Genomic DNA, 25,420 nt, shown 5'->3' with positions numbered 1-25,420 from the left:
TGTGGACTTCAGGAGGTCGGGGGTCAAGGACTACAGCCCCCTCAGCATCGACGGGGCACCAGTTGAGAGAGTGAACAGTTTCAAGTACCTCGGAGCCCACATATCCGAGGACTTGACATGGACCACACACATTGACAGTGTTGTGAAGAAGGCACGACAACGCCTCTACTTCCTCAGGCGCCTAAGGAAGTTCCAAGTCAGTCAGAAGATCCTTAGGAACTTCTACTCATGTACAATAGAGAGCATCCTGACCGGCAACATCACCTCCTGGTTTGGGAATAGCACTGCACAAGACCGTAGCAGACTACAAAGAGTGACACGTTCAGCCGAACGCACAATTAGAGGGGGGCTTCCCACCCTCCAGAACATTTACAACAAGCGGTGCAAGGGGAAGGCTAAGAGAATTATTAAGGACTCGAGCCACCCGAACAACTGCCTCTTTGAACTGCTGCCGTCAGGCAAGCGATACCGGAGTCTTATGGCGAGCACAGAAAGACTCAGAAGGAGCTTCTATCCCCAGGCCATCAGGCTGCTAAACGAACAATAATCGCTAAACGAACAATAATCACTATGCAACAACCATCAAATGCACACAGCACACACACCCACACGCACACACACACTCACTCAAACAAACAACACACTGCAGCACCCACTCTCCACACTTTAGATCACACAAACACACTTACACTTTATATTTATTGATAAAGGATTTGCACTACAACTCGTACACCTACTGTGAATTGTACCTAAACTGCACCTTGTCCATTTATGCCTTGCACTATATAGTATTGTATATTAGTACACTGCACAGTATTGTATATTGTATGGTAACTACGTCTACGAACATTGTACATATGTCTAAACTGAACACTGTGACCTCTTTTTTTTTCTTCTAATTTTTACTATGTTTTTATTTCATACTTATCTTGTCATGCACAGTCTCTGGAGCGCAACAGTAAGAAGCATTTTGTACAAAAGTATTCTGTACTTCTGTATGACAACTATTAAAGAAACTTGAAACTTGAACTCGAACTATCTTAAAATACAACATGCATATAACCCTAGCCCAGAGTATAAGAAAAACACACCCAGTACATACTGTATAATGGGTCCATATGCTTGTTTAGAACACAACTGTATGTAGGGATGCAGTGCTACCAATACCAGGCTAAAACAGGATATCAATGTCAGATAATTAGATTAGATTAGATTAGATTAAAAGGTATTGTCATCATACAGCACAACTACAGTACAACAAAAATAAGTTTAGCATCCAACCAGAGTGCAAATGTAACAGTAAAGTGCAGTAGTAAGTACAGGTGATTAAACTGGGTACAATATACATTAGTACCACTGTAGTGCTAATCAGATTTTCAGAATTTCCCCAATACTAACATCAGATACCAAGAAACATGTATACCTGCTAGAAATCAAAGCAAAGTGACTCAGTGCATTTTTAACACATACATGTAGAAGTGACACCAAACTGAATCGGCCCAGGTGTTCAAAACTTGTAATCCCTATCTGATCCAATCAGATTTTTAAATCCCATTTTTTGTGATCCAGGATCAGACAACTCTGCCAGATTTTGTCCCGGTATTTCAAAGCAATCGAGGACAGGTCACCCTGATCCAGATTCAGACTTTTCAAGATTACTAGATCCTGAATATCAGTGCTTTAATCCTACCGATCTCCATATAGTGGATATGAAAAAGAATACAAGGAAGACAAGAGACCACATTGCAGAGACATCTATAATGTCTAATTATATTGTTAGGACATAAAATCATAATGGAATTGTAATAAAAAAAATACTCCCACTATAACAACAAAAAAACATTCATTCAAATGCAGCTGATCATTCAAAGGCAGCTGATCATCCAGGCGTGCTTTGAGGAGCTGAATTCTAAGTGAGGTTTCACTTTGCTGAAGGTGATGACAGATGATGGACTTTTTCTTTGTTGAAAATATTTTTTCTTTAATCTAAATTACATTTGTGATTGACAATCTTTGTAGTGATACTTTTATGAGCAGAAACATTTATGTCATCAACATTTGGTTGAAAACAAAATAGGCCACCACAAATGTGACCAAAAATAAAAATGTCTTATTGATTTGCCATGAAGGCAAGACATTGTGTATTATTTCAGTTAACAAACTTTGCCATTTTATTTATATTGAAACATATTTTTTTTATAAATTGTATAGTACATTTTGCTCTGGTAATCCACTGGAAATCCACCCCTCTGGTGGGATCAAGATAATCCAGTTTTTTGGGATAAAACTGATCCCAATCCTGTGTTGTCGGTTCGAACTACCTGTTTTGAAGATTTGATCCAGATTAAAGCTTGGATTTTATTTCCTGATCTGATCGGATATCAAAGTGATCCTAATCCTGTTTTTTGGTTTTCAACTACCCAAAATACAAATCTGATCCAATCAGATAGGGATTCAAAGTTTTGAACTCTTGGGCCCGGTCAGAACATTCCCGGTTCAATTCCCACTCTTCCCGGGCATCGTGTCGAAGTGTCCTTGAGTGTAACCCCTTATACTTGGCACCTTGCATTTGTCGCCTCTGCTGTCGGTGTGTGAATGTGTCAGTGAATGGGTGAATGTGAGGAACAAATTGTAAAGCGCTTTGGATAAAAGCTGCTATATACAAATGCACCATTTACCATTTACTAAGTCGATTACCGTTTACTATTTACTAACCGTTTAGTAACCAAAGGTTTTGCAGGTCTACTCGTAAATCGTCAGTTGTGTCATCTAACTGCAAGGATGACTAGATGGTTAAAGTAATCCTAAACCTCGCCGTAAACCGGAAAGAAAAAACACACAAAAAAACACACAAATGACACCATCCATCCTCGACAATGCAGAGCAAAAGGTCAGAGTAATATTTCAGAACACAGGTCACACATGATCAAGTTCATAAAGAAGGTAACCTTGACAGCCCTGCAAATAAGGGCCTCCATTCACGAAGGCCCCTACAGAATGAGTGTGTTGAGTGTCAACAACAGCATGATATAGGTGCAGCCAGGTAGGTCGGTAGACAGGCTGGCAGATAGGTATATAGATAGGTAGATAGGCAGGCAGGTAGGTAGACAGGTAGACAGGCTGGCAGGTAAACAGGCAAGCAGGTATGGTAGACAGGCAGGCAGGTAGGTAGGTAGACAGGCTGGCAGGTAGGTATATAGATAGGTAGATAGGCAGGCAGGTAGATAGGTAGACAGGTGGATAGATAGACAGGAAGGTAGGTAGACAGGATGGCAGGTAGGTAGGTAGATAGGCTGGCAGGTAGGTATATAGTAGGCCTGTCCCCGACTAAGGATTTATTGGCCGAAATGTGCAGATAGTCGACTACCCTCCACTTGGGCTGTGGGGGGTGCTTAATGTCTGAAGAAGTCGACTGAAGGCTTCTTGTCCTCTGCAAAAGCATGCAATTGGTCCACTGAAGGATACATCTTGATATGTCTATTGTGTGAAATCCTCTTTCAGTGCCTCTGTGCCCGTTTTCTTAGGCAGTTAGCCTCGCTGGTATGTGTGCCATTAGCGTTAGCCACGCTTCTAGGCCTCTTTGCTTTTGGATTTCTTTTTTTCTTTTTACTTTCTGCATTCGACTAAGAGGTTGGCAGTCAACTACGGCTCCTTTCGATCGATTAGTCAACTATAAATTAGACAGGCAGGCAGGCAGGCAGGCAGGCAGGCAGGCAGGCAGGCAGGCAGGCAGGCAGGCAGGCAGGCAGGCAGGCAGGCAGGTAGGCAGGCAGGCAGGCAGGCAGGCAGGCAGGCAGGCAGGCAGGCAGGCATGCAGGCAGGCAGGCAGGCAGGCAGGCAGGCAGACAGGCAGGCAGGCAGGCAGGCAGGCAGGCAGACAGGCAGGCAGGCAGACAGGCAGGCAGGCAGGCAGGCAGGCAGGCAGGCAGGCAGGCAGGCAGGCAGGCAGGCAGGCAGGCAGGCAGGCAGGCAGGCAGGCAGGCAGGCAGGGAGGCAGGCAGGCAGGCAGGCAGGCAGGCAGGCAGGCAGGCAGGCAGGCAGGCAGGCAGGTAGGCAGGCAGGCAGGCAGGTAGGTAGACAGGCAGAACACTGAGTCAATAAGAAGGCAGAGTTCGTAGGAGTGTCAGAGGACGCCTTTGTGTTGAATGCTGTTTACCGACAGTATGGGTACAGAGTTTGTTGGGATTAATGTTGATTGATTGATTTAGTAGATCTGACAGGAGGAGAATTCCTGTGATAATTGCACCGTGCGCGACTGCGCGTCATAAACAGCTCAATATTCTGACAGCTCAGTGCCCTGGCCCCATAGACAGAACATTCCTGATGCTTGTGATGTTGAGAGAGTGAGAGTGTACAAATACCTTTGATTCCTGATGCTTATAATAATAATAATAATAATAATAATAATAATAATAATAATAATAATGCAGGACCTGTCGCAGAGGTCTTTAATTGGCATACAACGACACTCAATGTTAGCGGCACACAGCGGTTAGTTAGCACACACACACCGGAACACACACGCATGCATTGTTTTTGTAGGATCGCCGATGCGATACTCCTCTGTGCTTAACCCAGATGCTTGTGATGCTGAGAGATATAGAGTGTAGCTTTGATTCCTGATGCTTGTGATGTTGAGAGAGTGAGTGTGTAGCTTTGATGCCTGATGCTTGTGGTTGGTCCCCTGTCAACTGACAGTTTATAAAAGTTAGCAAGCACAGATATTAATGTTACACAACACTTAAATGATGGAGAAACTATTTGCTAACTAGCTACATCACTTGTTGTTAATGTTCCTAATTACTGTAGCAGAAAGATGATTAGAATGCTTGTTAGTTTGTCTCATAAGCTAATTGGCAGCTAGCTGAATTAATAACTACATTGTACGTTTCTCTCAGCGAGCGTTGGGCCGTGGCAGTGAACCTACCTGTGGGAACCTACCTATTTCCTACTACAGTTGAAAATAGTTGAGGAAATAATTATCATCCGCAATTAACTAGAGGTATGCTCTCCTCTGGGTTACATCATCCAGTGGAATCTTCGCCGGGGGGGGGGGGTATCTGTGGGCTGAGCTCTCAGGACACACAACACATTGTTAAGGATTCAGGTAAAAAAAATCTACAAAATGCCCCTTTAAGTATTTCATAACAACTATTATAAAAGGACTCAAGTTTTAAGAAGCATCACTAACATTATAGTAACAACCTCTTCTAATCCTAGTACTGCTCAAAGACCAACACTGGTACCAGTGTGTATTGGATGAATTGAAAAGTTTGTGACGAATCAGATTAAAGGTCTAGGCAATAGAGCCCTGCTTGGTATTCCACTTTGTTTAAATTTTTTGATGTGGTCTGATGTGTGGATTGGATTTGAGACCCCAGATATAATACTCACAGTATATAATAAGTTACTAAACTCCAACCTAACCATCAGACTGAAACAGAAAAAGTAAATAAAGTGCAGTACCAAGCGGGGCTACTTTTGCCTAGAGCCTAGGTCACTGTTTGACAGCATTACAGATCCTATCTTTAATCCTTACCAGACTACTGGCCTTGCCTAACCGGTTTCTGTACACACAAGATCTGCAGCCTGCTTCAAAGCAAGCAAATGAAACCGGGTGTATTGTACACAAAACACTCCAGAGTCTAGTGTCATTATAATTCAACCACACCTTATTCGTGTCGTTTCCTGTGGTAACGAGATAGAGGAATCGTTTGGTGTTATGCTACAGTCAAATTGAATGTCCCTTCATTGGGGCCATGGATGTTCATCACAGCAATACAAGGTCCTGAATCAGGGTTGATCAGTCATGTTTCAGCGAAGACGTCGCCTTAACCCTTTCACTGCCACACTACCAAAGGGTTAACCCTTTCACTGCGACAATACAAAAGGTGAACCTTCTGTAGTGTGATAGTGAAAGGGTTAACCTTCTGTAGTGTGATAGTGAAAGGTTAACCTTCTGTAGTGCGGTAGTGAAAGGTTAACCTTCTGTAGTGTGGTAGTGAAAGGGTTAACCTTCTGCAGTGTGGTAGTGAACGGGTTAACCTTCTGTAGTGTGGTAGTGAAAGGGTTAACCTTCTGTAGTGCGATAGTGAAAGGGTTAACCTTATGTAGTGTGGTAGTGAAAGGTTAACCTTCTGTAGTGTGGAATGGTTAACCTTCTGTAGTGTGGTAGTGAAAGGGTTAATATTAATAATAATAATAATAATAATAATAATAATAATAATAATAATAATAATAATAATAATAATAATAATAATAATAATAATAATAATAATAATAATAATCTTCATTTATATAGCACCTTTCATACACGGAGTGCAACTCAAAGTGCTTAACAGAGACACGTCTTCTTTAAACAAGCCAAGAAGAAAAAAAACACAGTAAGTCAAGAAAAAACAAGAATACCATAAGGTCCATAAACTCAAAATAAATAATAAATGCATGCATGCATGCAACACTCCCAGACGTACCCCACGCGAAGGTATGGAAAAACTCACTAAAACCTAACAATAGGAAAAAATGCACCACAGGCAATGTGGAGGAGAGAAACCTTAGAAGGGCCAATTCAAGGGGGGATCTCCCTTCTTAAGGCCCTCCCATAGTCGAGCAGACTGTACACAGAGCAGACTCCGCGGAGGTCCGCGCGGACTCTTTGAGCTTTGATCTCAGCGGACAGCAGACCCACAGCAGAGTCCAAGTGCGAAGCTCCTATTTTCTGACGCGCGGACGTCCGCGCCGCTGACTTGGTGTCACACAAAACGCTGCTCGGCGTTTTGGTTGACATCGAACTGCATTTAATGTGACGCCGATCTGCATTTTACTCTGACCACTCGCTCCGTGCCAAGAGAGATGTTTGAATGGCTTTTCTAAATTAAGTGTGTAAAATTGCCAGTTTTATTTCGAAATATTGTAAACGGAGATAACATAGAATGTTATCTCCGTTTCCAATATTTTGAAATAAAACTGGTGCTTTTATTTCATGCAATGCGTGTTTGTCATTTCAGCACCAGCGCTGTCCACCTCAAGCCTATATACCTGTTATTCAAGTGCGTAAAACTGCCCGTTTTATTATCGAAATATTGGAAACGGAGATAACATACTCTTTATTTTGACATCGGATGACAACGACATGACAGAAGTTGAACAGCGTGGGGACAATTGTGTAAACTGGCACGTGACATGTAGGAAATTGGTCCGCGGAGGTCCGCTCGACTATGAAAGCTCAAAGAGTCCAGTGGACCTCCGCTGAGTCCAGTCCGCGTACAGTCTGCTCGACTATGGGAGGGCCTTTAGATGTCGGTGATATTAGTGTTGCATGTTGCATTAAAAACAGGCGAACAGCTGGTAAGCATGCACCCATGTGTGTAGTGAAACACAGATGAGTGCATGCGATAGCAACTGAACATTTTGAAAAATTTAATATAGAGCTGATAGTGATAACAACTGAACATTTTATAAGATTAAAGATAGAGCTGATAGCGGCTCTAATTGAGGCACAGGGGTGCGTCCTCCCGGGACGTTCTACACTCTGGTCATCACTCCGAGACAGCCGAAGACAGGAAGACAGGAGGCGACGCAGAGAGGGTCACATCCTCCCGGTCATCACGGGACGTTGAACATTCCGCTCATCACTACGAGACAGCCGGAGCTAGGGAGACAGGGGGGCACGCAGAGGGGTGTCGCATCCTGGGTGGGTGTCATCACTGATTCCTGATGCTTAGGGTGTTGAGAGAGTGAGAGTGTAGCTTTGATTCCTGATGCTTGTGATGTTGAGAGAGTGAGAGTGTAGCTTTGATTCCTGATGCTTGTGATGTTGAGAGAGTGAGAGTGTAGCTTTGATTCCTGATGCTTATGGTGTTGAGAGACGTGAGAGTGTAGCTTTGATTCCTGATGCTTGTGATGTTGAGAGAGTGAGAGTGTAGCTTTGATTCCTGATGCTTATGGTGTTGAGAGAGTGAGAGTGTAGCTTTGATTCCTGATGCTTGTGATGTTGAGAGAGTGAGAGTGTAGCTTTGATTCCTGATGCTTGTGATGTTGAGAGAGTGAGAGTGTAGCTTTGATTCCTGATGCTTGTGATGTTGAGAGAGTGAGAGTGTAGCTTTGATTCCTGATGCTTGTGATGTTGAGAGAGTGAGAGTGTAGCTTTGATTCCTGATGCTTGTGATGTTGAGAGAGTGAGAGTGTAGCTTTGATTCCTGATGCTTGTGATGTTGAGAGAGTGAGAGTGTAGCTTTGATTCCTGATGCTTGTGGTGTTGAGAGAGTGAGAGTGTAGCTTTGATTCCTGATGCTTATGGTGTTGAGAGACGTGAGAGTGTAGCTTTGATTCCTGATGCTTGTGGTGTTGAGAGAGTGAGAGTGTAGCTTTGATTCCTGATGCTTGTGATGTTGAGAGAGTGAGAGTGTAGCTTCGATTCCTGATGCTTGTGATGTTGAGAGAGTGAGAGTGTAGCTTTGATTCCTGATGCTTGTGATGTTGAGAGAGTGAGAGTGTAGCTTTGATTCCTGATGCTTGTGATGTTGAGAGAGTGAGAGTGTAGCTTTGATTCCTGATGCTTGTGATGTTGAGAGAGTGAGAGTGTAGCTTTGATTCCTGATGCTTGTGATGTTGAGAGAGTGAGAGTGTAGCTTTGATTCCTGATGCTTGTGATGTTGAGAGAGTGAGAGTGTAGCTTTGATTCCTGATGCTTGTGATGTTGAGAGAGTGAGAGTGTACAAGTAGCTTTGATTCCTGATGTTTATGGTGTTGAGAAACGTGACCACAGCCACTGAGATCCTGATGCCGTTAGCCCCGTTTACTCTAGAAGATGAAGGCAGCGGCTTAACTTCAGCTCTGCACGCGACAAGGACTTTTTGTTTTTAATCAAACACTTTAAGAACCGGTTCTGCACCTGCACCGCGGCCAGATAACACGCGCAGCAGAGTTGCACAACGCCCCTGGGAAGTCAAACAGTTGGTAGTAAAAAGGTCACATGGTTTTCCGTCAACGAGGAATGAGCAGAGCTCGTGTGATTGATTTAATGTGATTTTCTCATGATGGGTGTGTACTTTACACAACGCTTGAAGCTAAATTGGCCGTGAGTTACTAAATCTGTCATGTACAATACATACATGTCATGTGCCACACCCGCTCGTCGTTGATGAGTTGGTTTCGGACTGTTGGAGAATTTGGAATGCTGGTTGTTCTGTCCTTTCTTGTAATGCAAATAAAATAATTGTTGGCCAGGCTTAAAAAGAGTGGAGTTCCCATGGAATACGCTGACTAGTGACTTGGTAGAAATGACAGCATATGGATTGTACCTCCACTTCAGTCGTGGCGGGGATATGTAGATGGTGAAGAAGAGCCTAAAGGCGTTTTGAGCCTAAATTATGTTATGATTCATCTTGTCTTACCTTCACAAGAAATGTATCTTCTAACATCATGACAGTGCTGCTATGTATCTTCTGACATCATGCACAGTGTTATGTATCTTCCAACATCATACACAGTGTTATGTATCTTCTGACATCCTTGTTTTTTAATGTAAGAACACAGTTAGATAGAGGATAGAGAAATAGAGGCTCTGCCTCTTCCTGTAGAGTCTGCTCTGTCCCTTCCTGTAGAGTCTGCTCTGTCCCTTCCTGTAGAGTCTGCTCTGTCCCTTCCTGTAGAGTCTGCTCTGTCCCTTCCTGTAGAGTCTGCTCTGCTCTGTCCCTTCCTGTAGAGTCTGCTCTGTCCCTTCCTGTAGAGTCTGCTCTGTCCCTTCCTGTAGAGTCTGCTCTGCTCTGTCTCTTCCTGTAGAGTCTGTTCTGTCTCTTCCTGTAGAGTCTGCTCTGTCCTTCCTGTAGAGTCTGCTCTGTCCTTCCTGTAGAGTCTGCTCTGTCTCTTCCTGTAGAGTCTGTTCTGTCTCTTCCTGTAGAGTCTGCTCTGTCCCTTCCTGTAGAGTCTGCTCTGTCCCTTCCTGTAGAGTTTGCTCTGTCCTTCCTGTAGAGTCTGCTCTGCTCTGTCTCTTCCTGTAGAGTCTGTTCTGTCCCTTCCTGTAGAGTCTGCTCTGTCCTTCCTGTAGAGTCTGCTCTGTCTCTTCCTGTAGAGTCTGCTCTGTCTCTTCCTGTAGAGTCTGCTCTGTCCTTCCTGTAGAGTCTGCTCTGTCCCTTCCTGTAGAGTCTGCTCTGTCTCTTCCTGTAGAGTCTGCTCTGTCCTTCCTGTAGAGTCTGCTCTGTCCCTTCCTGTAGAGTCTGCTCTGCTCTGTCTCTTCCTGTAGAGTCTGCTCTGTCTCTTCCTGTAGAGTCTGCTCTGTCCCTTCCTGTAGAGTCTGCTCTGTCTCTTCCTGTAGAGTCTGCTCTGTCTCTTCCTGTAGAGTCTGCTCTGCTCTGTCCCTTCCTGTAGAGTCTGCTCTGTCTCTTCCTGTAGAGTCTGCTCTGTCTCTTCCTGTAGAGTCTGCTCTGTCCTTCCTGTAGAGTCTGCTCTGTCCTTCCTGTAGAGTCTGCTCTGCTCTGTCCCTTCCTGTAGAGTCTGCTCTGTCCCTTCCTGTAGAGTCTGCTCTGTCCCTTCCTGTAGAGTCTGCTCTGTCCCTTCCTGTAGAGTCTGCTCTGTCCTTCCTGTAGAGTCTGCTCTGCTCTGTCCCTTCCTGTAGAGTCTGCTCTGCTCTGTCCCTTCCTGTAGAGTCTGCTCTGTCCTTCCTGTAGAGTCTGCTCTGCTCTGTCCTTCCTGTAGAGTCTGCTCTGTCCTTCCTGTAGAGTCTGCTCTGTCTCTCCCTGTGTAGACAGTCTCAGTGTTACATTTCCAGCCCAGTCCAGATGTTCTTCTTCTTCTTCTTTAATGTGCAGTCGAGGACATTATTAGGACATTAAAGTGATTCATTAAAACAGGGCTTTTCATGAAATTAGTGGGATTTTTTTCTCCAAACAACTGAGTTGCTCAGCACCAGGTTGTAGTAGTAAAGAGGTCAGAGGTCAGAGGTAATTCTGTTTATATAACCGGTGGTCACTAGCTACCGGCAGGCACTTTGCGCCGCTCAGCCCCTGTCCTCTATTGATAGTCTGCCACCTGAAAAGAAGGCTATTTAAGTTAGGAGTGAGTTTACACCGAAGGGGCCACTACTGCAAGGTTTCAACCTCACTACATTAACCACCAACACCACGAGAGCGAGAGCACATCTGCCCCTATTGGTGTGCTTCATGAAATTACCTACATTTACATTTTCAGATGCAAAGCACCTCTACACCCGCAGAAATGTCACCAACTCACTCATTCATTAATTTAGTCAGTCATTCACTCACTCACACACAATGTTGTCAATCTCTCCTCAACGTGCAACACTTGGCAACCGTGCCAACACAGGGCAGCCACAGTTAGCCACCGTGCCAACACAGGGCAGCCACAGTTAGCCATCTCAACGCCACTGTGTGGAAATCATTACATTCAGTAGAACAACATTCAATTTTACTGACATTCTGAGCCGTGTTTATAGGTTGGCTAAGTATTTACTCGTTTAAAACAAATAAAGCATGAACATTGGCACGGTGTACCTTTCTGTGTGTATTCATCCACAATCTATAGCTCAACCTGAAAGAATTCGCAATTAATCGTAAAAGTAGCAAAATAACAGGGGCGGCTGGGTGGCGCCGCGGACATTGCGCTCGTCACCTACGCAAGAGACACCGGGTTCGAATCCGGCTGTCGGCGTTGCCTCCGGCTTGGGCCGGCCGTCATACTAACTCAATTGGCAGAGTTAGCGGGTGGAAGTCGATGGGTGGTAATCTGGACGTTGTGGACAGCGACTCCTACAGGTCGGTTGGGGACGCCTGCACAGCAGAGACAGGAAATGGCGGGGGTAGTGTGAGCCTCCCACACGTTACACCTCGCCAATGAGAGTCCGCGCTGGCAGGTGAAAAGATGTGACAGGCTGCCTCCTTGTGTATCGGAGGGGACACGTGATGCAAGGCTTCTATCCTCCCTACAACCGGCCAGTGGGGGGCATATGCGAGCAACGTTCAAGACAGGGGAGGGAAAAATTGGCACAGCAAAATTGGGATGGGAGAAAAAGTGGATAAAAAAATATAAATATTTGCAAAATAACAACGTTTATGTTTTCGTTCACTGAGGAACTACACTTCACTCTGGCGCTGCTGACTGACGTCACCACAGCGTAGACTCCTGGCTGTATTAGGCGACAGCACTGAACGACAGGTGTTCTAATGGTAAGTGTAGTTCTGTTTTAACGACAAATTAAAAACCTTATAACTAACTTTCTTTCAAACAAAAATGCTTAAACAATAATGTTAGTGATAGAAGGGAACTCATTTTGTGCAAAAATGGAAAGCTTGCCAATGTTCATGAGGCAGAATTATTACAATAGCCGATAATACATTTTCCCAATGATAAATCCCTATACAGGTGGACCGCGTGGGAAACTAAAGTGACGTCAGACTACACCTCCTACACCTACACCAGTCGCTGGGCAGAGCTTTATGCTACCTGAGTCGCTCATAGTTAAGACAGTCAGTATAGACATAATATCCCCTTGTGGATTTTACACCACAAACCTTGGGTGTTATTGTGTGTGGACATCTTTTGACATTGTGGCTGATCTATTGTTGTTGTTGTGTGTGTTGCCGCTTTGGCGTCCTCTATTACCCTGGCTCAGTGCTGGTTGGCCAGGGTATGTACCGCCCATCTCACTGGCTGCTGCCGCTGCCACGCGTCACCAGGCGATATACTGCGTACAGGCCACCAGCAAGCAGTCTGAAATGAGGAGATTTCCTATCCTAATGTGTTTTCTGCACATTGTAATACAACTTTCCAAATAAAGACTTTCTTATTCTGGTAACTATTTGTTCTGATTTGTGATTTGAATTATGTATTATACTGTTCATTTTATTCTATCTTTTAGAAAAGCCTCAATGGACTGGTGTTGAAAAATAGCACTTTTCACGTGCTATAAACACGCAAAACAACACATCTGGTCTGTCCACTGTGACTGGTCCAATGTAGCTGTGGTGTCCATTTTAAATAAAAGTGTTCATTCATTCATTCATTCATTCATTCATTCATTCATTCATTCATTCATTCATTCATTCATTCATTCATTCATTCATTCATTCATTCATTCATTCATTCATTCATTCACTCTGTTACACCTCGTTCTGTTGTCTTGCTGTGTTTGGGAACCATTATAACGCTCACTGCACACAACATCCATATGCACACACTCACTTTAAACACATGAAACACTTTTTAAACATAACACCGTATTTTATCTATTTATTCTTACACATTTGCACTACCTCTTCTACCTAATTTTGGCATTTGGCATTTTGTACATTTTAGTTTTGTATATCGTATGTTTTGTATAATTGTTTGGACTTTTGTTGTTTTATAAAGCACAATCTCAAGAGGGTCATACAGAACCAAGCATTTCACTATGTATCTTATATGTGACAAATAAAACTAAACTTGAACTTGAATTTGAACCTGTGGGAAGCACTGAGTGCAGGTGAATTTCCTTGACCTGTGACCCTAGTATGAGGAACAGCAGGGATTGTTGTGGAGAAATGACTCAATACCGATCGACATCATAATTGGTCGGTAGAAGATAGAAGGTTCACCGAGCCAGAATTATCCCCTGCCACACTAAATGTCAAACAAATCTAAAAGGTAAAAAAAAAAAAAGTGTAAAGGTAAAAATGCCATGCTCTTTAAAACTCCCCCCCAAGCAGGTGATAAATGAGAGTTGGCATTGCTGACATCCTTCTATTCATGTTACTGTCTGCATGTGCGTGTGTGGAGATTACTTTCTGACACACCCACAGCCCGTTCCCTTCACTCTGTCTAAACGTCAGTGAGTTCTTTTTTCTTTCTTTTGTTTATGAGTGGATTAAGAATAGGTGTCTCCTCCCACACGTGGCATGATTTCTGCCTCCCTCTCTCTCTCCCTCCCCCTCTCTCTCCCTCCCCCTCTCTCTCCCTCCCCCTCTCTCTCCCTCCCCCACCTCCCTCCCTCCCTGCCCCCCCCCCCCCACCTCACCTCATGGGGTTGTATAAAACACAGCTCAGTCATCCAGCTTCTTCACTCTCTCCTCTCCAGGTAGAGCCGCAAGAATAGACACCTGATCATCATCATCATCATCATCATCCCGGCATCATGTCGTACGGCTATTCTTCATCGTCCAGGAGCAGCATCGGCGGCGGTGGCGGAGGAGGAGGAGCCAGCATGTCTCGCTTCTCCATCTCTGGCGGTGGTGGAGGAGGAGGAGGAGGAGGTGGTGCTTACGGAGCGCGCAGGGCCCAAAGCTTGTATGGCGGCGGCGGCGGAGGAGGAGGTGGCCGCATCTCCAGCGTAAGCGCCTCCAAGTCCTTCTCCTCTGGCGGCGGCGGCGGTGGCGGCGGCTACGGCTTCGGCGGAGGCTTCGGAGGCGGCCTGGAACTCGGAGGCGGCGGCGGCGGCTTGGACATATCCTCCAACGAGAAGGGAACCATGCAGAACCTGAACGACCGTCTGGCCACCTACCTGGACAAGGTGCGCATCCTGGAGCTGGCCAACGCCGACCTGGAGCTGAAGATCAGACTCTTCCTGGAGAGCAAGACCTCCCCCACTGGCAGAGACTACTCCGCCTTTTTCGTCATCATCTACGACCTCCAGGCAAAGGTAGGCGCCGCACACACCTGTCCACCTGTCCATCTCTCTCTCCTCGCATGGGAGCAGATGTGCAGGCGGGAGATACAGTGTTTACTTACTCTCAGTCTCAGGGTACCAGTACCATAACACCTGTACCATAACACCTGTACCATAACACCTGTACCATAACACCTGTACCATAACACCTGTACCATAACACCTGTACCATAACACCTGTACCATAACACCTGTATCATAACACCTGTATCATAACACCTGTATCATAACACCTGTATCATAACACCTGGACCATAACACCTGGACCATAACACCTGCATCATAACACCTGTATCATAACATCTGTATCATAACACCTGCACCATAACACCTGCACCATAACACCTGCATCATAACACCTGTATCATAACATCTGTATCATAACACCTGTATCATAACACCTGTATCATAACACCTGGACCATAACACCTGTATCATAACACCTGCACAAAAACACCTTTACCATAACACCAGTACCATAACATCTGTATCATAACACCTGCACAAAAACACCCACCACATGTGTGTGTGTGTGTGTGTGTACACTCTTAGGAAAGTTGACTACAGCTAATAGATTTGGGGGCATTTACAGAGAAAAGCAATGATAAGATGCACAAGATAAAGTCCAATGTGGGAGGAGAGAAGAGAGGAGAGAGGATGACAAGCAGCGTCAAAAGACGGCATCTGATTGATCACCAGCTGTCACGGGAGACTGATTCTAAATGCTCTTGTTTATGACGGCGGCTGGTAATTGATCTCTGGTGTGAACGAGGGAACGACGGGGCCTCAGCTCAACCCATTTTAAGAATTTGTTTTTCCAGTGACACAGGAAAGTTCTTCGTCAGTATTTGCGAAGAACACGCACCACTCTCCCCTGAAGCTGGAGATCAGACGACGCTCCGATCGGCGACGTCACTGAGATGTGAAATCTGGGGCTGCTCCATAGACTGAATGAATGGGGGCTTTTTTCTTTTTCTTTGTGATGCGATAACATGTTTGTGTGAGATATTACAACCATATTGTGTTCATATTGCCAGAAGGTCTGAATGATAATGGGTGTAAAAGCTCACACAAACATTGTATTGGTCTGACAAGAGCTCTGTTCATTGTTAACCCTTTCACTACTACTCTACCAAAAAATGTTAACCCTTTCACTGCGACACTACAGAAGGATAGCCTTTTCACTGCCGCACGACAAAGGGTTAACCCTTTCACTACCACACTACAGAAGGTTAACCCTTTCACTGCCACACTACAAATGGTTAATGGGGCAGCCCCGGATTCTATACATCCCAGTGACATCATCACCAATCGGAGGGTTCTCTCTCTCTCTCTCTCTCTGTCTGATTTCAAACTTTAGGAGAGAGTGGCGCGTGTTCACAAATACTGACTGAACTGTCCTGTACATTGTGTGAATTCTTAAAATGGGTGACATCACCCTTTAAGATAAAAACACCCATCCCCAAGAAACACCATTACATCAGGATCTGGTGTAGAGAAGAAGAAGAAGAAGAAGATTATTTTGATAATAATCAATGTACACAAGTGCTATGTTCACCTATCCCTCCTAGTTACATACATAGATAGGCATTTCATCAGAGAGGTCAGAGCACAGGGTTGCCCGCAGTGCAGCACCCCTGGAGTAGGTTTGGGGTTCAGTGCCTACTGTAGCTCAAGGGCACTTAGGCAGAGATGGTGGGCACTGTAGATGTAATACCAGCCACCCTCCTGTCAGTGGCGGGGATCGAACCGGTGACATTTCGGTTACTGGCCGGCCTCCTTACCTCTAGGCCCTCCTGCCTCCTTGAAAATAGTCAACACCTATTGTAAATACCAAAGTTCAGTCAGTCATTCATTCATTCATTTCTCAACCACTGCTAGTATTGTGTTTTCTAGAGTTCGCCTGTTTTCCAGAAAACCCACTCCAGTGCCAGAGAGGAGGGATCTGCTCGTGGGGTCGCACAGCGTTTAATTGCTCTCTTTCTGTTCCCTAGATCCAGGACGCCACCCGATACAACGGTGGAATCTACCTCAGTGTGGACAACGCCAAGCTGGCTGCTGACGACTTCAGGGTCAAGTAAGTCCAGAAGCTTCTATACGGGTGGTAGATCAAATAAATCATGGCTCAACTTAAAGGAACACGTCAACATTATGGGAAAATGCGCTTCACCGTCTTCTCCAGAGACAAGAAGATACATCTAAATCTAAGATAAACCTAGCCTAGCTGCTGGCCGAGAAACACCACTCCCAGAGTTCTACACTAGGCTAGTGGTCCGTATCCGCCTCCATTCATTTGAGCTAAGCTAGGCTAGTGGTCTGTATCTGCTTCCATTAATTTGAGCTAAGCTAGGTTAGTGGTCCACTATAAGTCATTTCAACTTCTATTTTCAAGTAGGCCTGAGCTTTTTGAATTTCCTTTTGTTGTTGTTGTAGTTGTTGTTGAATCAACTAAATCGGGAGTTGAATCAACTACGATTCATTGAGTTGAATATAATCTTTCAAGTTTACATCACTCTTGTTCAGTGGATTCAACAACAAACTAAAATAAACCCAATGCAACCTTTTTGTTGAATCAACTTCATTGGAGTGGGATCAACTAAATAGGAGTGCTGTCAACTTGATGTTTAACGTTCACTCTCTCCAGTTAGTTGATTCAACTAATAAAATCCAAATTCAAAAGGCGAGTTGAAAACACAAGTTGAGACAACTTGAGTGATTTTTAACAGTGTACTTTAAGTATTCATCATAACCCCGTCTTGCACAGGACAATCCTTCCTCTAAGGCTGAGGATGTTCCATAGCCAGCGTAGACGTTGCGCATGACAAGTGAGCTACTATAACTGATATGTAATGAAGCTTCTAATAGATAGCTTCTAATATATCTAATATATATATTTTTTTTACAGATACAGTCAAATTGGGACTACTTCTATTTAGGGGAAAAATCTATAAAGCAATATATTGCAATATTTTGCGTGCCGATATTATATCAATACAGTGACACAAGTATTCATAAACACGAAAAAGACAATTTTATATTTGCTTGACAATCCCATTTTACTGCAATAAAAATGATTGGAATGAGGTCAACAGACTGACAACTTTATCTTATTATATAAAACAGATATATTTTTTATTGCTGATGTTAGCAAAGTTTTCCATTGGGGACATAATTTGCAGTTGTAAAAAGTTAATAAATCACAATATATCTCAACATCGCAATATATCACAATATCGCAATATATCACAGTATTGCAATATATCACAATATCATGATATTAAAATATTGTAACTCTAGTATCGTGATGATATCGTATTGGGGATTCCCTGATTCCCATCCCTACTTCTAGTGGGTCTACTGTAGCTGCAGTATGTGTCCTTAACGCTTTCACTACCACACTACAGAAGGTTAACCTTTCACTACCACACTACAGAAGGTTAACCTTTCACTACCACACTACAGAAGGTTAACCCTTCACTACCACACTACAGAAGGTTAACCTTTCACTACCACACTACAGAAGGTTAACCTTTCACTACCACACTACAGAAGGTTAACCTTTCACTACCACACTACAGAAGGTTAACCTTTCACTACCACACTACAGAAGGTTAACCCTTTCACTACCACACTACAGAAGGTTAACCTTTCACTACCACACTACAGAAGGTTAACCTTTCACTACCACACTACAGAATGTTAACCCTTCACTACCACACTACAGAAGGTTAACCTTTGACTACCACACTACAGAAGGTTAACCTTTCACTACCACACTACAGAAGGTTAACCTTTCACTACCACACTACAGAAGGTTAACCTTTCACTACCACACTACAGAAGGTTAACCCTTTCACTACCACACTACAGAAGGTTAACCTTTCACTACCACACTACAGAAGGTTAACCTTTCACTACCACACTACAGAATGTTAACCCTTCACTACCACACTACAGAAGGTTAACCTTTGACTACCACACTACAGAAGGTTAACCTTTGACTACCACACTACAGAAGGTTAACCTTTGACTACCACACTACAGAAGGTTAACCCTTCACTACCACACTACAGAAGGTTAACCTTTCACTACCATACTACAAAGGATTAACGCTTTCACTACCACACTACAGAAGGTTAACCTTTCACTACCACACTACAGAAGGTTAACCCTTCACTACCACACTACAGAAGGTTAACCTTTCATTACCACACTACAAAGGATTAACACTTTCACTACCACACTACAGAAGGTTAACCCTTTCACTACCACACTACAGAAGGTTAACCTTTCACTACCACACTACAGAAGGTTAACCTTTCACTACCACACTACAGAAGGTTAACCTTTCACTACCACACTACAGAAGGTTAGCCACCACCACCACCACCACTGAAGATAAACCCAAGAACCCTTCCTTCCTCCAGGTATGAGAACGAGTTTGCCATGCGCCAGTCGGTGGATGCGGACATCGCTGGACTCCGGAGGGTCCTGGACGAGCTCACTCTCGCCAGAACAGACCTGGAGATGCAGATCGAGGGGCTGAAGGAGGAGTTGGTCTACCTCAAGAAGAACCACGAGGAGGTCAGTGGGTTTGAACGACTCAGGCAGTGAAAGAGATGACCCCTCGTGGGATTTCATTACTCAGAGGAGACGGACTAACCCTGCGTTCAGATGTTCAGCCATCTTTAGTCCCACTTGTCATCACGTGAATAGACCACGTGTAAACGATATGGCTGGACAGACCTGTTCCTTCTTAGAAGCAGCACGTTTGAGGTGCTGGATCCAGGCTGTAACCTTCCACCTGTTTATGTTTATGTTTATATTTATATTTAAATTTAAATTTAAATGTATATTTATATTTATGTTTATGTTTATTTAGGATCCCCATTGTCTTAGACACAACTATTCCTTCCTGTGATCCACACAAAAGACTAAATTAAAGTAACCATCACATGATGTACATTCACACAGTTACAAAAATCAATAATAATATATTTTTTTAAAACATTTAAAACATTGGTAACGTTTAGTCTCGTATCACCCTGATGTCTGTTGTTACCTGTGTGTTGCTGTAGGAGCTGCTGGCCATGCGCTCCCAGATGAGCGGTCAGATCACCGTGGAGGTGGACGCTGCCCCTCAGCAGGACCTCACTGTCGTCATGGCTGAGATCAGAGAACACTACGAGGCCGTCGCCGCCAAGAACCGCCGGGACCTGGAGGTCTGGTTCCACTCCAAGGTAAGACTGTGACACCTATAAAACAAGAAGTAGGCGTACTGCTTCCCGTAATGTGCTCATGTTGGATTGATTGATTGATTGATTGATTGAAAAGTTTATTAACAGATTGCAGAATGGGTACAGTACAGTACAGCTCAATACATACAATTGTTAAGAGGATGCAGACCTGAGAAAGACTTTCGTCTTGTTTCCATCAGGGTCCCCCATTTTCAATTCATCATATGACACACATGACATACAGATAGACAGTACTGCTACATCTATAATACATTTATGACATACCAGATTTTCAAATACAGTACTGTTTGTGATACTAAAAAAATCCAGAAGAAGAGTATATACATTTGACATAGAAACTGTGCATTGGGGGAGGTTGGGTAGGTGGGGTGGGGCTGTACATTGGAGGTGGGGGGGGGGGGGGGGGGGGGGGGGGGTTGGGTAGGGGGGACACTGTACATTGGAATACCTAAATACCTAAAAAGAACCTAGAGTTGTAATTTCTTTGCATGATTTGATTGGTTTTAATAAACATCCAATGAAGTTTCTCAAAAACAGTATAACCCCTGTTCCTAACCTAACTGTAACCTCTATTCCTAGCCTAACTGTAACCCCTGTTCCTAACCTAACTGTAACCCCTATTCCTAACCTAACTGTAACCCCTGTTCCTAACCTAACTGTAACCCCTGTTCCTAACCTAACTGTAACCCCTGTTCCTAACCTAACTGTAACCCCTGTTCCTAACCTAACTGTAACCCCTGTTCCTAACCTAACTGTAACCCCTGTTCCTAACCTAACTGTAACCCCTGTTCCTAACCTAACTGTAACCCCTATTCCTAACCTAACTGTAACCCCTGTTCCTAACCTAACTGTAACCCCTATTCCTAACCTAACTGTAACCCCTGTTCCTAACCTAACTGTAACCCCTATTCCTAACCTAACTGTAACCCCTATTCCTAACCTAACTGTAACCCCTGTTCCTAACCTAACTGTAACCCCTGTTCCTAACCTAACTGTAACCTATATTCTTTATTTTATTTGTACTTCCACAGTCAGAAGAGCTGAACAAGGAAGTAGCTGTCAGCACAGAAACCCTCCAGACGACCAGGTCTGAGAGCACAGAAGTCAAGAGAACACTGCAAAGCCTTCAGATCGAACTGCAGTCACAGCTCAGCATGGTAACGTGGCTCACAAATCACACTTCACAATTGTATTACTGTTATTATTAGTAGTATTATGTATTATTATTATCATTATTTATTTTATATTATTATTGTTGTTGTTATTATTATTATTATTATTATTATTATTATTATTATTATTATTATTATTATTATTATTATTATTATTATTATTATTAATATTATTATTATTATTATTATTATTATTATTATTATTATTATTATTATTATTATTATTATTATTATTATTATTATTATTATTATTATTATTATTATTATTATTATTATTATTATTATTATTATTATTATTATTATTATTATTATTATTATTATTATTATTATTATTATTATTATTATTATTATTATTATTATTATTATTATTATTATTATTATTATTATTATTATTATTATTATTATTATTATTATTATTATTATTATTATTATTATTATTATTATTATTATTATTATTATTATTATTATTATTATTATTATTATTATTATTATTATTATTATTGTTATTATTATTATTATTGTTGTTATTATGTTGTATTACTTTTATTATTAGTTGTTATTATATTATGAGTATTAATTATTATTATGAATTGTGTATTCATATTCATATTCATATTATTATTATTATTATTATTATTATTATTATTATTATTATTATTATTATTATTATTATTATTATTATTATTATTATTATTATTATTATTATTATTATTATTATTATTATTATTATTATTATTATTATTATTATTATTATTATTATTATTATTATTATTATTATTATTATTATTATTATTATTATTATTATTATTATTATTATTATTATTATTATTATTATTATTATTATTATTATTATTATTATTATTATTATTATTATTATTATTATTATTATTATTATTATTATTATTATTATTATTATTATTATTATTGTTATTATTATTATTATTGTTGTTATTATGTTGTATTACTTTTATTATTAGTTGTTATTATATTATGAGTATTAATTATTATTATGAATTGTGTATTCATATTCATATTCATATTATTACTATTATTATTATTACTATTATTATTATTATTATTATTATTATTATTATTATTATTATTATTATTATTATTATTATTATTATTATTATTATTATTATTATTATTATTATTATTATTATTATTATTATTATTATTATTATTATTATTATTATTATTATTATTATTATTATTATTATTATTATTATTATTATTATTATTATTATTATTATTATTATTATTATTATTATTATTATTATTATTATTATTATTATTATTATTATTATTACTATTACTATTACTATTATTATTTCTGTATGGCAAGGTTGGTCTCATTTCACAATACCAAGTGAGGTTACAGATGATACCTTTTAGAAAGTAAAAGTTTGATTTGAGATAATACAGTACACTGTGTATATTGAGAAAGCAATCTCAGGCCTCCCGATGGCCGGTCCGGACCTGCTTCTACCGTGCGAACAACCTGGCCTGGCCTCCGGGCTCATCATGCTATCATTTTGTCATCGTGTAGAAAGCGTCTTTGGAGTCCACCTTGGGAGAAACACAGAGCCGCTACAGCATGATGCTGGCAAGCTACCAGGCCCAGGTGACGGCCAGCGAGGAGCAGCTGATGGCACTCAGAGCAGACCTGGAGCGCCAGGGACACGACTACCAGATGCTGCTGGACATCAAGACCAGACTGGAGATGGAGATCGCAGAGTACAGGAGACTGCTGGATGGAGAGGGTGGTGGCAGGTGAGGCTGGGATCTAGCTAGTTAGTTAGATAGTTAATTTGTTAGTTAGTTAGTTAGCTAGTTAGTTGGTTAATTAGTTAGCTAGTTCATTAGTTAGTTGATTAGTTAATTTGTTAGTTACTTTGTTAGTTAGTTAGTTAGTTAGTTAGTTAGTTAGTTAGTTAGTTAGTTAGTTAGTTAGTTAGTTAGTTAGTTAGTTAGTTAGTTAGTTAGTTAGTTAGTTAGTTAGTTAGTTAGTTAGTCAGTCAGTCAGTCAGTCAGTTAGTCAGTTAGTCAGTTAGTCAGTTAGTCAGTTAGTTAGTTAATTTATTTTGGTCATTCACTTTTTCTTTACAAGGTAGGTGTACATATAAATCAATAATAATAATAATAAAAGAATGTCCACAAAGTGTATCAAAATAGAAATAAAACAATATTAGAATGGTGGTTAAGAGTCAGACACACTTAGTGGTCATACATTCCTAATAGTTCCCGTTAGGTCTCCAGCTGCTGGCAGCAGTCATTGTGTCCATGTGTCTACAGTCTGTCTACAGTGTCTACAGTCTATGTCCTAACCCTGCTGTTTGTCTCTCCCCCTCTCACCAGTTGTGTTTCAAGCTCAAGCTCAAGCTCCAAAACCATGACCACCAAGGTGGTGACCATCGTAGAGGAGATAGTCGACGGCAGAGTGGTCAGCAGCTCGGAGGTGGTAGGGTGAGCAACGCCATCGCTCCCCCGAGAGCACAGGACACACCGACACTGCTTTGAGACAAATAAAAAGAGGTGTTGAAACTTTAAACATGTGTGTGTCGTGTTACTTTCTTTATAATTTTAAATGTTGTTGTGTGAAGGGGGACAAAGGCAAAGTGACTCTCGTCCTAACAAAAATAATCAAGTTGATTGAATATATTAGGGAGAATTTGTGACCCACAAAGACAATTTATTTGACCGTGATCCCGTAATCTACATAATTACAAATAGCCCATTCTATACAAACAATATCAACATACTGCTTGTTTAGGGAGTGTGTAGAGGTATCCTGCACTTCATGTTTTACAATAAGCTCAGTTAAAACCATAATCATTCTTACCAAAGATCCCTAAAAACAGAGAGAATGCCTTTTTGCGACCCCCCCCAAATGGTCAAGCATAGACAGAATGGTAAATTTCGACACCAAAGAATGATCGTTAGTTTCCCTTTTTCAGGCCATTTCACTTCATGAATAATTGGTGGAGGGCTTTATAAGCATGTTCCAATGATTTTAAACTTGTACTTGATGTATTTGTGTATATATTTGCAACACTGTAGGTGTAGATAGATAACTACTGTAGATTTACTTATTGCATTAGCTGTCCCAGGTGGGGTTGTGAAATAGGACTCAAGTGCAGACAAAATGAGGCAGACGGTGGGTCCAAGGGTGTTTAATGAACAAAAGAATAAGCAGTGCACAGAAAAATATACAAAAAGACTCAAATCACAGTTACACACTGGAAAGCGGTAAAAAGGCAAACAAAAAGACAAAACTACTACTTGATAAGATTCTCACAAGACACATGAAGACATGAAACTAAAACACTGAACATAGACAATGGACCAACACAGAGAACTGGAAACAAGGAACTCAAATACAAATGAACAAAATAATGACAAACAAGAAACATCTGGGATGATTACAACTGGAGACACCTGGGAGGGGAAACAGACTGACAAAGAACTACAAGAAACAAAACAAGGAACGACAACTATGGAAGACAACCAAATACCAGACACTGGGACAAAATAAGAATACTACAAACACTACTAAGCCGAAAACAAGACAGTAAAGAAAACTCTAAACTAACAGGGGAACATGAAGGAGAGTGAGAGGGAAAGAGAGAGAGAGAGAGAGAGAGAAAAGAAAGAACACAGAGAGACAGAGAGACCAGGAGAACACATAATGACACAGGGAGAGCAGAGCAGGGGAGAACAGTCCATGGACAGGCCGAACATTACAGGCCCCCCCCCCCCCCCCCCCCCCCCCCCCCCTTAAGGGACGGATCCCAGACGTCACAAACGACTGTCCGAGGATGAGCAGGGACCCAGAGAAGGGAGACTGGGGCAAAACACCAGGGAGAAGGGGACTGAAGGAGAAAAACTGGGGAAAGAGACCAGGGAGAAGGGACTCGAGACAGAACGCTGGGGGAAGAAACCAGGGAGAAGATAACTGGAGATGGAAGGCTGGGGGAAAGATACCAAGAGGAAGGGGACTGGAGAAGGAAGGCTGGGGGAAGGAACCAGGGAGAAGAGAGCTGGAGAAGGAAGGCTGGGGGAAGGAACCAGGGAGAAGAGAACTGGAGAAGGAAGGCTGGCGGAAGAGACCAGGAGGAAGGGGACTGGAGAAGGAAGGCTGGGGAAAGGAAACATGGAGAGCAGGGGTCTTCGTGGGGGCAGGGAGAGTTCAGAAGAGGTTCAGGGAGATCTCTGGGAGCAGGGGCAGAAGCCAGGTGCTCCCGGAAGCAGGAGTGGGGAGCTCCTCATGAACATGAACAGGGAGCTGCACAGGGACAGGAGCAGGGAGCTCCACAGGGACAGGAGCAGGGAGC

At 42.1% G+C, this 25,420-nt stretch overlaps 1 protein-coding gene across 1 annotated transcript; it reads left to right on the top strand.

Annotated features, from left to right (window-relative positions):
- The first annotated feature begins 14,057 nt into the window (after positions 1–14,057).
- On the top strand, positions 14,058–23,637 carry LOC311241001 (keratin, type I cytoskeletal 13-like). Its single transcript, XM_084329650.1, has 7 exons — positions 14,058–14,629; positions 16,651–16,733; positions 19,084–19,240; positions 19,735–19,896; positions 20,946–21,071; positions 22,636–22,859; positions 23,445–23,637. The coding sequence occupies exons 1-7, from the start codon at positions 14,126–14,128 to the stop codon at positions 23,554–23,556; spliced, it is 1,368 nt and encodes a 455-aa protein (XP_084185776.1). The 5' UTR covers positions 14,058–14,125; the 3' UTR covers positions 23,557–23,637.
- The last annotated feature ends 1,783 nt before the right edge of the window (positions 23,638–25,420 follow it).

Source organism: Notolepis coatsorum (assembly GCF_963971535.1).
Source record: "Notolepis coatsorum genome assembly, chromosome: 14".
Classification (NCBI taxonomy): Eukaryota; Metazoa; Chordata; class Actinopteri; order Aulopiformes; family Paralepididae; genus Notolepis; species Notolepis coatsorum.
Note: the sequence above shows the minus strand (reverse complement) of the source record. Positions and strands in the feature narration are given on the sequence as shown.

Coding starts and splice junctions, on each gene's coding strand:
- LOC311241001 (XM_084329650.1), top strand. CDS start 14,126: ATGTCGTACGGCTATTCTTCATCGTCCAGGAGCAGCATCGGCGGCGGT. Junction 14,630..16,650: donor TCTACGACCTCCAGGCAAAG/GTAGGCGCCGCA, acceptor TCTGTTCCCTAG/ATCCAGGACGCCACCCGATA. Junction 16,734..19,083: donor GCTGACGACTTCAGGGTCAA/GTAAGTCCAGAA, acceptor TCCTTCCTCCAG/GTATGAGAACGAGTTTGCCA.